The 15,121-nt window shown below is 40.1% G+C and overlaps 1 protein-coding gene across 1 annotated transcript in view; it reads left to right on the top strand.

Moving 5' to 3' along the window:
- The window catches only part of FREM2 (FRAS1 related extracellular matrix 2), a 161,025-nt gene that overhangs the window by 101,068 nt on the left and 44,836 nt on the right, over window positions 1-15,121 (top strand). Inside the window, exon 7 of the mRNA XM_070800166.1 lies at window positions 14,399-14,548. Within this exon, the coding sequence (XP_070656267.1) occupies window positions 14,399-14,548 (150 nt within the window). The remainder of the gene's footprint in view (window positions 1-14,398; window positions 14,549-15,121) is intronic.

Raw genomic sequence — 15,121 nt, 5'->3', positions numbered from 1 at the left:
CTTGACATTTAAATTTTATTTTAAACTTATAGCAACCCTAAAAATGACAAAATCAGAGTTTGGGAGTAAAACCAGATTGACAGTAGAATCTCTGATAACATTGTCTTTTCTGGAGAAAAGCTCCCCACATATTCTCAGCTGAAATCTTGAAAAGGTTCAGTCCTTAAGTTATAAGCATTTTTAGACATGTCCTGTCTTTTCTTTCTTCTTTCTGAGGCAATTATAGTTGGCAAGGGGAAAAAATGTCAAAACATGCCTTTAAACTGATATATACTAAATCTATATTTGAACTTTATTTTTCCAACAGAAATTTTGAAAATGCTTGTTAAAGACTAAATATGAAGTCGTTCTTAAGAATGTTTATGTATTTTTTGAAAGAAAAGTACAGAAAGGCCCAGTCAAAATGATTTAACACTAGTTTTTTTAAAGATGTCATTTATAGAAGGAAGTTAACCTGATTTTGTTTTTCTTCCTATTTACAAAAGTAATACATGCTACTTGGAAAAAAAAAAAAGTAAACTATAGCAAATTAGTGTGTGGAAGAAACGCATAGCAAAGGAGGTAAAATTTCCTCCTAATCCCATCTCTAGGACGTAACGAGGCAGCAGTTTGATATATAATCTATATACATTCTACACCACCTTCCTTCTTCCTTATTGGCTTCATATAGCCTTCTTGCATCCTTGTATTTTACCTGTTTTCCTCCAGTTTTGTTTACAGCTATGTTTATAAGTCTTTTTGTTCTTTAATCCAGTCTATCAGTTTTAAATAAGAAAAGTTAAACAGTGTACCTTATTCTAATTAAGTAATATATTTGTGCTTTTTATTTGGCATCTGTCTGTATGGATTTTTCCTTTACAGCTTCTTCTTTTGTCCAGAAAGTTTTCTGTGTCCTTTGTGAAACTTTTATTTTCTGCTGGTTTCTGTCCTATTGGTGGCAAATCATAATATTAATGAAGATAATTTACTATCTGCCTAACAAAGTTTACTCTCTTGAAAAAGACAAGGACATGGAAGAGTTTAGAGACCCACTGAACTCCTCCATTTATAACTTCCTCTCTGTTGTTTCAAGTTTCAGTTTCAGCATTAAGTTGAAAATATCATTTATGATGATCATTTATGCTTGCAGTAAGTAGTTGGATTTACCAGCATATTTTATCCGTTGCTTAGCCAGATCTCTTTCATTCAGTTCTTCTCTTTGATTTTACTCAATGTGTATCTATAAGTGAGTAAAACCTTTGTTTTTGATTGCTGAAAATATCTATATTTTGCCCTTGAATTCTGTTTTCATTTGGTTTCTTCGATTCCAGTATTGGTTCACAGCCTTAAAATACCAGCAGAAGAATTCACTTCTGGCTCCACTCACCACTATGAAGTCCTGTTGTTCTGTTACACTTTTAGTTCACAGAAATGCTTACCTGTTTTTGAGCACAGCTATCCCATTCCTTATCAAGCATAATAATGATAAGTGAAAATCTTCAAAGCTACCAAAAAGAAATGTCATGCTGTCTTTCATTTTTAATCTCTCATTACTGCTGATGAAGCCAAGTAGAGGGTGTAAAATCACAAAACTGTCTTTAACCAGACATCAATGTCTTACTAGCTTTTATGTATACATATATACCTTTAAAAAGGGAAAGGAAAAAAATCAACTTCCTAGCCTGGTGTTTCAGTTTATGAATGAACTTAATACAATCAGTCTCCTTCTGGGAGAATTTGCGCTTGTTTTCAGTTTTGCCCTAGTATAAATGAAGTACAACATATACCTGTGTATGTGTCTTTGTACATTTATGTTAACATTTCTGTATGATAAACTCCCATTTATTGAACTGTGGGGTGAACGTTATGTTCGTTAAAATCTTGTGACCACCTTTTGTATTATGACCTCTCTCTTGCCGTAAAGTTAATTAGCTCAAGGGCTCACAGGGCTTCCCAGGTGGCTCCGTGGTAAAGAACCCACCTGTCAATGCAAGAGACAAAGACGTGGGGTTGACCCCTGGGTTGGGAAGATCCCGTGGAGGAGGGCATGGCAACCCACTGCAGTATTCTTGCCTGAAGGAGTCCGTGAATGGAGGAGCCTGTCGGGCTACAGTCCATGGGGTCGCAAAGAGTCAGACACGACTGAATCAGCTGAGCGTACACACAAGGACACACACTTTTTCTTGGTCTGGATCGCAATCCACTATTTCCCTGACGCGTGGTTTTAGGCAGATCTCTTAATTTCCCTAATCCTTAGTTTCCTTGTCTGTGAAAACAGGACTCACATACCTCACAGGGTGGCTGTAAGGATGAAGTAAGATAGTGTTGTATCTAACCACGAATCACCGTTTGCTAAAACACTGACATAAGCAAAAAACAACCTGCAGATTGCTGAGACCTGTAGAGGTTTTCAAAAACACTGGTGCGATGCGTGAGTGGAGCGGGGGGTATATGTAAACCTCTGTACCTTCTGCACAATTTTGCTGTGAACTGAAAACTACTCTAAAAAATATAGTCCACTGAAAAATGAGAAAGAAAAAGAGACAGTGCTGGTGCCTGGGGGTCACCCACCAGAAATTCTGATTCGATAAATGGGAGGTGAGACCGAGCCTCGGTATCTTTCAATTTCCTTGGATAAATCTGATGCACATCTAACCTGGAAAAGCCTGCAGGCAAAGTATTTTAAAAGTGAAAGTAAAAAAATCTCTTGGAGTTCATGGTGGTGGCTTTCCCTCGCCCCTGTGGGCTTGCTCCAGATTCAAATGGCTGCCCTCCACAGTCATTTTAGTGCAAAGACATCTTCTTCATCCTCCTGAGGCTTTGTAACCCCTACTCCCTGCTGCTAAGGACTGTGGTCTTCTAACTCACCCACCACAAAGACACACAGTCAGTTCCCTACATACAAATGATTCCATTCTGACGGCACACTGGTGAGTCGTTTGTTCCTAAGTCCAACAAAGTCAACCTTGGTAAGCAGTGATGGCTCAGATGGTAAAGAATTCACCTACAATGCAGGAAACCTGGGTTCAACCCCTGGGTTAGGAAGATCCTCTAGAGAAGGAAATGGCAACCCTGAAAATTTTTCTTGCCTGGAAAATTCTGTGGACAGAGGAGCCTGGTGGGCTACAATCCATGGTGTCCCAAAGAGTCAGACATGACTGAGCAACTAACACTTTTCACCCAACTTACACAATTTGCCATATAGTACTATAATAGGTTTGTAATTGTAACTGTGCTATATTAAGTTAATAATATATACAAAACACAAAAACAAAAAATTAAGAAAACATTTTTATGTATTTATTTTCCCACCCTGCCTTCTCCCACAGAGTCCAAAAGACTGTTCTATACATCTGTGTCTCTTTTGCTGTCTCACATATAGGGTTGTCATTACCATCTTTCTAAATTCCATATATATGCATTAGTATTCTGTATTGGTGTTTTTCTTTCCGGCTTACTTCACCCTGTATAATAGGCTCCAGTTTCATCCACCTCATTAGAACTGACTCAAATGTATTCTTTTTAATGGCTGAGTAATAATCCATTGTGTATTTGTACCACAGCTTTCTTATCCATTCGTCTGCTGATGGACATCTAGGTTGCTTCCATGTCCTGGCTATTATAAACAGTGCTGCCATGAACATTGGGGTACACGTGTCTCTTTCCCTTCTGGTTTCCTCAGTGTATATGCCCAGCAGCGGGATTTCTGGGTCATAAGGCAGTTCTATTTCCAGAAGAAAACATATTTAATCTTATAGTACAGTAATATGGCACCCCACTCCAGTACTCTTGCCTGGAAAATCCCATGGATGGAGGAGCCTGGTAGGCTGCAGTCCGTGGGGTCGCTAAGAGTTGGACACAACTGAGCGACTTCACTTTCATGCATTGGAAAAGGAAATGGCAACCCACTCCAGTGTTCTTGCCTGGAGAATCCCAGGGACAGGGGAGTCTGGTGGGCTGCCGTCTCTGGGGTCGCACAGAATCGGACATGACTGAAGCGACTTAGCAGCAGCAGCAGCACAGTAATATCAGCTACATTACTGCTGCCTTTATACCTGCTTCAGGACACTCTGGGTTCAAAATAAAAATATTGTGTTACTGTACGCTGTACAGTGCGTGTGTGCACGCTTAGTTGCTCGGTCATGTCTGACTCTTGTGTGACCCCATGGACTGTAGCCCGCCAGGCTCCTCTGTCCATGGGATTTCCCAGGCAAGAATACTGGAGTGGGTTATCATTTCGTCATCCAAGGATCTTCCCCTGCCCAGGGATCGAACCTGTATCTCCTGCACTGGCAGGCTGATTCATTACCACTGAGCCACCTGGAAAGCCCGCTGTACATAGCACTGTATAATAAAGTACACAAAAGCACAACCACTTGTAGAGGCTGCACACACATGACAGTTCAGACGTGTGAACTAACTTTTGTGTCTGGACACAGGAAAGCGCGTTCGCACCTTTGAAAGTTCGCAACTTGAAGGTTCATGTGTAGGGGGACTTCCTGTATTTGTTCATTTGCTCTGGCGAATTAAAGGTCCTATTTTACAGGATGTTCATTCATTCCACAAATGTTAATGGAGCACCCTATGGCCAGGCATTGTTAGGAAAATATCAGTGAATAAAGGAGGTTGAATTCCCCCCCTTAGAGAGCTCAGAGCCTATGGGAGATGCAAGCCTGCCGAGGCTGGAGGGAGGGAGGGCTCTGATGGAGAAGACAGGAGACTCCCTGGCACAAGTGACTTCTAAACAAAAACCTGAGAGGATCAAGAGTTATCCCAATGGGGAGGAGTGAAGAGTGTTCAAGACAATGGCAATGGCATAGTGAAGACTGAGCATGCCACATTTGACATTCAAGACACTGGATTGTTGGATAGAAAGGAGGCCAAAATGCAGTTTAAAAGGCAAATGTTTTTAAAACCAAATGTTTAGTGTTTTACAAACCAGCGTTTTTAATTAATGAAATGATGGTTAGGGAGTTTGGGATGGACATGTATACACTGCTATATGTAAAATGAATAACCAGCAAGATCCTATTATATAGCACAGGGAACTCTGCTCAGTGTTGTATGGCAGCCTGGATGGGAGAGGAGTTTGGTGGAGAACGGACACGTGTATACGCATGGCTGAGTCTGCTGTCCACCTGAAACTATCACAGCATTGTTAACTGGCTACTGATCAGTCACTAAGTCGTGTCCGACTCTGCGACCCTGGGGACTGCAGCACGCCCGGCTTTCCTGTCCTTCACTGTCTTCCAGAGTTTGCTCAATTCATGCCCATTGAGTCGATGATGCTCTCTAATCATTTCATCCTCTGCCGCCCCTTCTCCTTTCCCTGCATCAGGGTCTTTTCCAGTGAGTCAGTTCTTCACATCAGGTGGCCAGAGTACTGGAGCTTCAGCTTCAGCGTCAATCCTTCCAATGAATATTCAAGGTTGATTTCCTTTGATATTAACTGGTTTGATCTCCTTGCTGTCCAAAGGGCTCTCAAGAGTCTTCTCCAGCACCACTATGCGAAAGTATCAATTCTTCAACATTCAACCTTCTTTATGGCCCAACTCTCACATCCATACACAATCATTCGAAAAACCATCGCTTTGACTAGATGGATCTTTGTTGGCAAAGTAACGTCTCTGCTTTTTAATGCTCTGTCTAGGTTTGTCATAGCTTTCCTTACAAGGAGCAAGCATCTTTCAATTTCATGACTCCACAGTCATGGTCCACAGTGATTTTGGAACGCAAGAAAAGAAAATTTGTCACTGCTTCCATTTCTTCCCCCATCTATTAACATGAAATGATGGGACTGGATGCCATGATCTTAGTTTTTTGAGTGTTGAGTTTTAAGCTAGCTCTCTCCTCTTTCACCCTCATCAGGAGGCTCTTTGGTTCCTCTTCAGTTTCTGCCATCAGAGTGATATCACCTGCGTATCTGAGGTTGTTGGTATTTCTTCCAGCTATATGCCAATATAAAATAAAATATTTAAAATAAAAAAGGCTGTTTTCAATCCGAAGAGCACTGAAACACTTGACAGGCTTTCCGCAAAGGCATTACCGTGATGGGATTTTCTTTGGTGGATGGCCTCTGGTTAGGAACCTGGCTGAGTGGCTGCTAGAGGGGTTCAATGGTGGGTGATGCTGGCTGTATCTAGGGTAGTGGCTGTGACAGAGAGAGAAGCCAGGGGCGGGGCAGTGGTGGTGAGTCTACTGCGAGTTTGCCTGGAGGTGCCTGTGGCATGGGACTGTATAGGCAGCTGGTTATCAAGGTCCAAAGCTCAGAAGAGAGATCTGAGTTGGAGATAATTTAGGGAGGTTCCTTTCTATTGTTTACAGCACTGAACCAAAAGACGGCATAAAAGTTTTTGTGTATTTTTCTTTTCATTCAGTTCTAAGCAAACATCTTAGAGCTACAACGCCTACTTGACTGATAGTCCAGGTACACGTGAGTAAATAAGATTTGGCTCCAGATAGCAATTACTTCAGGCACCTCTTCCTTTCATCTCCTGAGACACAAAGTAATTGTAAACATCAATCTAGACACCACAGACTCAGCAAGGGAAAAAAGTTCACTTTTTCCCTGTGGGGAAAAACGAGTTATTTTCCCTTTGTCTTCACTGCAGGTGTGTGTGTTGTGCGACTTGTCGAGCCGTCCTCATCAGCTTTGTTTGTAAGAAATAGACATGATCCTATCTGTGTTATTTGTGTTGAAAGTCTCTCCAACCTTGAAAGGCATATTAATGTTTAATGAACTAAAACAGACTTTTCTGTAGTCATTGCCTTGATCTGTGCCCTTTATTTAAAAGTGTTAAGACCACAAAGGATACAGAGAGTAAAGCTTGGCTTCCCTTAATTTCACACTATGTCATGTGGCCAAGCTAAAACTTTCCTTGTGGTGCTCACACACTATTTGGATATAACTTATCTTTTGTCTCCAGAGGGAATTAACATGCATTCTGCATGTTTTCTGTGGATGATGGAGTGGGGAAGAATGACTGTTTTATGGCATTTTGTGGATGTGGGCTGTGGCATACACGACTTTAATTGATCGTTCTCTTATTCCAGGTAGTAATATCAGCCGCTGACTTTTCTTTATTAAGACTGTGAACTTACAAGACATAGCGTGTATTTAAGATCTGACTCTAGGGACTCTCCTAGTGGTCCAGTGGTTAAGACTCTTTGCTTCCAATGCAGGGGGCACGGATTCAATCCCTGCTTGGGGAACTAAGATCCATGCCATAGCGCATGACAAAAAAAATTTTTTTTGTTCACAAAATTAAATGGGTCTTTTTTTTCTGATTTGCTTGAAGTTGTAATGTGGACGTTTATAAAACTAATAGACAAAGGTTTACAGTTTACTTAACTTTTGGAGAAACCAAGTGCCCATATAAAAACAAACAAGCATTGTACCAAAGAAAGGTGAGTTAAAATCTTACTTATAAATTATAATAGTTTTGCAAGAACAAGCAATTTTTTTGGATTTTGCCCAAATGTCTTTCAGCTTTTGACAGTTTTCATGCATCTGTTCTTTCTTCCTTTTACTTGATTATTATCTATGCATTAAAATGTCCAGTAACCTCTTGCCAGTTATTTTGAGTGATTATTTATAACTCAACTCATTGCTTGAGAATGTTTAAGTCCTTCATATTACATGAGATTCTGTCCAAATGATGACAATTATAAATAGTATTTAAGTTTTAGAGACGGATGATGAGGTATTGAGAAATTGAAACTAGGCAGTTAACAAGAGCTGTTTCTCTTCTAAAAATATTCAATTGTGTTTTAATTTCATTATAGTCACTTTATACTTTAATCACAAAGATTTCAAATTGAATAGTAGACCAATTTGCCAGTCATCATGAATAGAGCACAGAGAGGAAGAGAAATTACATAAATAACTCAAATCCATAGATAGGCAAAAGTCCATCTTAAGGAAAGAAATCTTTCTTAATGCCTTCTATTACCTGCGATAATAAAATTGAGAGATTTAGGATTAAAATCCTTCTTCCATCTTCCCTCTTTCTTTCTGCTGGAGGTTACTACATACTACACAATGGTGATATGAAAATGTTGTTTGCATTATTCCCATAAATCTTATTATGTATTGTTACATGCACCGTTACCTCCCACTTGTCTCTCTTCTTCTCTCTTGTTTTCTCTCTCTCTCACACACACAGAACATAGGTCAGACCCATAATAAATGTCCTACATATGGTAACTGTTATCATTACTCTTCATTCTTAACAACAATTAGGATTAAAATTTTTCAGAGTACTATGTAAAACATTTTTTCTTACTGAAATGCACATTGAGCGATACCATAAAAACACATGACCTACAGTTGATGGAGTGAGTCTGAACACACACAGGCAGAACAGAGCTTTGGCTCTGTGGAGCCCATGTGGTGATTGATGATCACCTTCCCTCACATGATTTTATTCTGTTCCACCTCTAGTATGTGTCTGGGAGGCGTAGAGAGACAGGAGGACAGGAGGGATCATGATTAAATAGGGGGTCTTCCTTACTGCACTTCCCAGATCTCCCCCATAACCCATATCTAATCTGCACAATGATGTGGTTTGTCAGAAATGTCAAGAGCCTTAGATTACTCGCTGGATGCCAATGATCAGGCCTCTGCCATAATTATGTTAATAAAAGCCTTTTAAAAGACATACAGATGTGCTTGATGCAGCTGTCTGGTCCAAGTAAGCATTTTCAGAGTTCTGTCTTCACCTTTGCCCCCTCCTCAGGTGTGAGAAATGTAAGGAATTTATTGGCTTGTAGTTGAGGTCCACCTTGGCTGAGGTGAATAAGATAACCTTCATCCACACACATCCACTGACATGCCCAGGCACCCTCCAAGTCTAAAGGATGAGAGGCCGGTGAAAGTATGCTATGGGCAGGTTTATCGTTTCATGAACCAAAGCATGCAAGCAAAATGTCCAAGGTTGGTTGTGTATTATTCAAGAGTCCACGGAGGTCTATGCTTTTTATTATACATGCCTTAGGAAGAAACAAAGAAAACACCAGTTTCAATGAAGATGATTTATCTTGCAGACAGGAAAATAAAGAATCTTTACTCTACTTGAGCAGTACCCCAAACTGGCTTTCCTGTGTGGCTGTGAGCCGCAATTGCAGAGTTTTGTCTGATTTTTGTGTTTGATAATTCAATTAGACGCTCTGAAATGGGATAGTCATCTCCTGAATGGCCCTGCCTTTTAGGAAACACTGATGTGAGTTGTGTGACCTTTTAGACTTAGTCCTTTGGAGTCTTGTAAAACCAAACACAGATGACTAAAATGTCTCGAGCCAAAGGCTGTTTGCCTTATTAAGTGAATATATGCAATTAATTTATCTTTGTTAATGGTTGCTTATAAAATAAGCTCACAGTGGGTAAAGTATATGCTTTATATGCTATTTTTGCCTTTTCTCATGAGCCTATAAATATTTCAGAATAAGTCTGGGGAATTTTTAAAGCAAACTCACAAATCATCTCTCTACTTTCTTCATTAGTCAGCTAACTGCAGTCCCTCAGACTCCCGGCTGTTTTGCAAGGTAAACTCCTGGTCACAAGGGGAATTCATCATCAGTACTGGAAACAAATATAAAGTCTCCAATGTATGTGTCTATTTTAATGACCTGAGTCACACAATTTTCATACATGTTTAAGATAAATGTAAACTCCTTGGTATGAGATTATTTCTCTAGTGGAACCTCCATTGGTATAGAGTACCCTCAAAACCTTATCAGTTCAGTTCAGACACTCAGTCATGTCCAACTCTTTGCGACCCCATGAACTGCAGCACACCAGGCCTCCCTGTCCATCACCAACTCCCAGAGTTTACTCAAACTCATGTCCATTGAGTCGGTGATGCCATCCAACCATGTCATCCTCTGTCATCCCCTTCTCCTCCTGCCTTCAATCTTTCCCAGCATCAGGGTCTTTTCCAATGAGTCAGTTCTTCACATCAGGTAGCCAAAGGATTGGAGTTTCAGCTTCAGCGTCAGTCCTTCCAGTGAATATTCAGGACTGATTTCCTTTAAGATTGACTGGTTGGATCTCCTTGCAGTCCAAGGGACTCTCAAGAGTCTTCTCCAACACCACAGTTCAAAACATAAATTCTTCAGTGCTCAGCTTTCTTTATAGTCCAACTCTCACATCCATACATGACCACTGGAAAAACCTTGACTAGACGGACCTTTGACTAGCCTTGACTAGACGGACCTTTGTTGACAAAGTAATATCTCTGCTTTTAATATGCTGTCTAGGTTGGTCATAACTTTCCTTCCAAGGAGTAAGTGTCTTTTAATTTCATGGCTGCAATCACCATCTGCAGTGATTTTGGAGCCCCAAAAAATAAAGTCAGCCACTGTTTCCACTGTTTCCCCATCTATTTGCCATGAAGTGATGGGACTGGAAGCCATGATCTTAGTTTTCTGAATGTTGAGCTTTAAGCCAACTTTTTCACTCTCCTCTTTCACTTTCATCAAGAGGCTCTTTAGTTCTTCTTCACTTTCTGCCGTGAGGGTGGTGTCATCTGCATATCTGAGGTTATTGATATTTCTCCCGGCAATCTTGATTCCAGCTTGTGCTTCATCCAGCCCAGCATTTCTCATGATGTACTCTGCATATAAGTTAAATGAGCAGGATGACAATATACAGCCTTGACGTACTCCTTTTCCTATTTGGAACCAGTCTGTTGTTCCATGTCCAGTTCTAACTGTTGCTTCCTGATCTGCATACAAGTTTCTTAAGAGGCACGGTGGTCTGGTATTCCCAACTCTTTCAGAATTTTCCAGTTTATTGTGATCCACACAGTCAAAGGCTTTGGCATAGTCAATAAAGCAGAAATAGATGTTTTTCTGGAACTCTCTTGCTTTTTCGATGATCCAGCGAATGTTGGCAATTTGATTTCTGGTTCCTCTGCCTTTTCTAAAACCAGCTTGAACATCTGGAAGTTCATGGTTCATGTATTGCTGAGACCCCGATTCAATTCTTGGGTCAGGAAGATCCTCTGGAGAAGGGACAGGCTACCCACTCCAGTATTCTTGGGCTTCCCTGGTGGCTCAGCAGGTAAAGAATCTGCCTGCAGTGTGGGAGATCTGAGTTTGATCCCTGGGTTGGGAAGATCCCCTGGAGAAGGGAACAGTTACCCACTCCAGTATTCTGGCCTGGAGAATTTCATGGACTATATAGTCCATGGATTCACAAAGAAACAGGGCTGAGCAACTTTCACTTTCAGTGGACTAGAAGATGTCATTATACAAATAGTCTCCAAAGTGATAACTTAGTAGGAGACATTTTGACCAGTCAGGCCAAATTTATAAAATTTCAGTCTTATTTATTTTGTTTCATTTTGTTGCTATTTTACCAGCTAAATGTTTAGGAAATGCATTTAGGAACCATTCATAATTCCACGTACAGGGGACAAAGTAACTCATATGCCTCAAAAGAAGAATGTTCCTGGATTTATCTCTGGGCTTTCTATTTTATTCCATTGATCAATATTTCTGTCTTTGTGCCAGTACCATACTGTCTTGATAACTGTGGCTTTGTAGTAGAGCCTGAAGTCAGGTAGGTTGATTCCTCCAGTTCCATTCTTCTTTCTCAAGATCGCTTTGGCTATTCGAGGTTTTTTGTATTTCCATACAAATTGTGAAATTATTTGTTCTAGCTCTGTGAAGAATACTGTTGGTAGCTTGATAGGGATTGCGTTGAATCTATAAATTGCTTTGGGTAGTATACTCATTTTCACTATATTGATTCTTCCAATCCATGAACATGGTATATTTCTCCATCTATTAGTGTCCTCTTTGATTTCTTTCAAATCTTTTCTTCAAATTTCTTTCAAATTATAGTTTTCTATATATAGGTCTTTAGTTTCTTTAGGTAGATATATTCCTAAGTATTTTATTCTTTCCGTTGCAATGGTGAATGGAATTGTTTCCTTAATTTCTCTTTCTGTTTTCTCATTATTAGTGTATAGGAATGCAAGGGATTTCTGTGTGTTGATTTTATATCCTGCAACTTTACTATAGTCATTGATTATTTCTAGTAATTTTCTGGTGGAATCTTTAGGGTTTTCTATGTAGAGGATCATGTCATCTGCAAATAGTGAGAGTTTTACTTCTTTTCCAATTTGGATTCCTTTTATTTCTTTTTCTGCTCTGATTGCTGTGGCCAAAACTTCCAAAACTATGTTGAATAGTAATGGTGAAAGTGGGCACCCTTGTCTTGTTCCTGACTTTAGAGGAAATGCTTTCAATTTTTCACCATTGAGGATAATGTTTGCTGTGGGTTTGTCATATATAGCTTTTATTATGTTGAGGTATGTTCCTTCTATTCCTGCTTTCTGGAGAGTTTTTATCATAAATGGATGTTGAATTTTGTCAAAGGCTTCCTCTGCATCTATTGAGATAATCATATGGTTTTTATTTTTCAATTTGTTAATGTGGTGTATTACATTGACCTTATCTTTGACAAAGGAGGCAAGAATACACAATGGATTAAAGACAATCTCTTTAACAAGTGGTGCTGGGAAAACTGGTCAACCACTTGGAAAAGAATGAAACTAGACCACTTTCTAACACCATACACAAAAATAAACTCAAAATGGATTAAAGATCTAAACGTAAGACCAGAAACTATAAAACTCCTAGAGGAGAACATAGGCAAAACACTCTCCGACATATATCACAGCAGGATCCTCTATGACCCACCTCCCAGAATATTGGAAATAAAAGCAAAAATAAACAAGTGGGACCTAATTAACCTTAAAAGCTTCTGCACATCAAAGGAAACTATTAGCAAGGTGAAAAGACAGCCTTCAGAATGGGAGAAAATAATAGCAAATGAAGCAACCGACAAACAACTAATCTCAAAAATATACAAGCAACTCCTACAGCTCAACTCCAGAAAAATAAACGACCCAATCAAAAAATGGGCCAAAGAACTAAATAGACATTTCTCCAAAGAAGACATACAGAGGGCTAACAAACACATGAAAAGATGCTCAACATCACTCATTATCAGAGAAATGCAAATCAAAACCACTATGAGGTACCATTTCACACCAGTCAGAATGGCTGCGATCCAAAAGTCTACAAATAATAAATGCTGGAGAGGGTGTGGAGAAAAGGGAACCCTCTTACACTGTTGGTGGGAATGCAAACTAGTACAGCCACTATGGAGAACAGTGTGGAGATTCCTCAAAAAACTGGAAATAGAACTGCCTTATGATCCAGCAATCCCACTGCTGGGCATACACACTGAAGAAACCAGAAGGGAAAGAGACACGTGTACCCCAATGTTCATCGCAGCACTGTTTATAATAGCCAGGACATGGAAGCAACCTAGATGCCCATCAGCAGATGAATGGATAAGAAAGCTGTGGTACATATACACAATGGAGTATTACTCAGCCATTAAAAAGAATACATTTGAATCAGTTCTAATGAGGTGGATGAAACTGGAGCCTATTATACAGAGTGAAGTAAGCCAGAAGGAAAAACATAAATACAGTATACTAACGCATATATATGGAATTTAGAAAGATGGTAACAATAACCCAGTGTATGAGACAGCAAAAGAGACACTGATGTATAGAACAGTCTTATGGACTCTGTGGGAGAGGGAGAGGGTGGGAAGATTTGGGAGAATGGCATTGAAACATGTAAAATATCATGTAAGAAACGAGTTGCCAGTCCAGGTTCGATGCACGATACTGGATGCTTGGGGCTAGTGCACTGGGACGACCCAGAGGGATGGTATGGGGAGGGAGGAGGGAGGAGGGTTCAGGATGGGGAACACATGTATTCCTGTGGCGGATTCATTTTGATATTTGGCAAAACTAATACAATTATGTAAAGTTTAAAAATAAAATAAAATTAGAAAAAAAAAAAAAAAAGAAGAATGTTCCGTTAGAGGGATGTCCCTGACAGTCCAGTGGTTAAGACTCCGAGCTTCCACTGCAGGGGGCACTGATTCGACCCCTGGTCTGGGAATTAAGTTCCAGCAAGCTGCAAGACAAGGCCAAAACAAAACCAAAACAAGCCATAAAAAAAGTTCCATTAGACACTTTACTGTGTGTATTTCTGTTTTTCAACAGAGACATTTTAATCTGAAGCCTTGTAGAAGTCTAGACATTAAAGAGATGTCATCAGGACCTCCCTGGTGGTCCACTGGCTAAGACTCAGTGCTCCCAAAGCAGAGGGCACTGGTTTGGTCCCTGGTCAGGGTTCTAGGACTCTGGCTCCGCATGGCATGGCCAAAATAAATTAAATACAGAGGTGTTATCTTGCTAAAAGGAAATAATATGACCTTCTAAGGATGTCTATGAGGTGAGGCTAACTATTCTTGGTAGTTACGTATGTAGAGTTTGATGTGGAAAAGCAAATGTAACAGAAGTGGTTTCTGTTTCCTCCTTCACAGAACCTGTCTTCTACTTTGGTGACGTCGAGTACTCCGTGGATGAGAGTGCGGGCTCGGTGGAGGTGCGGGTGTGGAGGAGCGGCACTGACCTGTCCCAGGCTTCTAGTGTCACCGTGACATCGCAGAAAACAGACCCTCCCTCAGCCGATGGTGAGCAGTTTCCTACAATGATTCTTTTTGATGATTCTACAATTTTCAACTTCTTATGACAAAATACCTTAAAGCCCAAATACTTCACTTCTGTTGAAGCAGTCTGATTGTACTTTTTTCCTGACGTTATTGCTATATAGTAAGTAAATTTACACTCTGTTTACTATTGTGAGAAAATGCACCCCAGGGCCACAAATTGAAAGCTAAGTTATGAACATGTAAGTCAAGAACTCTAACTTTGAATGCCTTTTTTTGCCTGAACGGGTTCTATCTATACCTGGCAAATCTACCATGGCTGAATCCTATGGCGTCATTTGCACAACAGGAATAATCTTGCTGGCCACCCTTACAGAATCTAGTGACACTTAAGTGTCATGCAGGTGTGGATCTCTGGCTTAGCTCCCTCTTCATTTTAAACAAACATCCCCATAAGTACTTGAGCCCCAAAGACTTTTTCTACCTTTCATTATACAATCTGTCCTAGCTGACACATGGTTGCCTTTGATTCTGGAATCTACATGTGCAAAAAGTTGATCATGAAACTTAGGACAAGCATAAGATATGAAATTGCCT

This window comes from Bos indicus, chromosome 12 (genome assembly GCF_029378745.1).
Source record: "Bos indicus isolate NIAB-ARS_2022 breed Sahiwal x Tharparkar chromosome 12, NIAB-ARS_B.indTharparkar_mat_pri_1.0, whole genome shotgun sequence".
NCBI classification, from domain to species: Eukaryota; Metazoa; Chordata; class Mammalia; order Artiodactyla; family Bovidae; genus Bos; species Bos indicus.
Note: the sequence above shows the minus strand (reverse complement) of the source record. Positions and strands in the feature narration are given on the sequence as shown.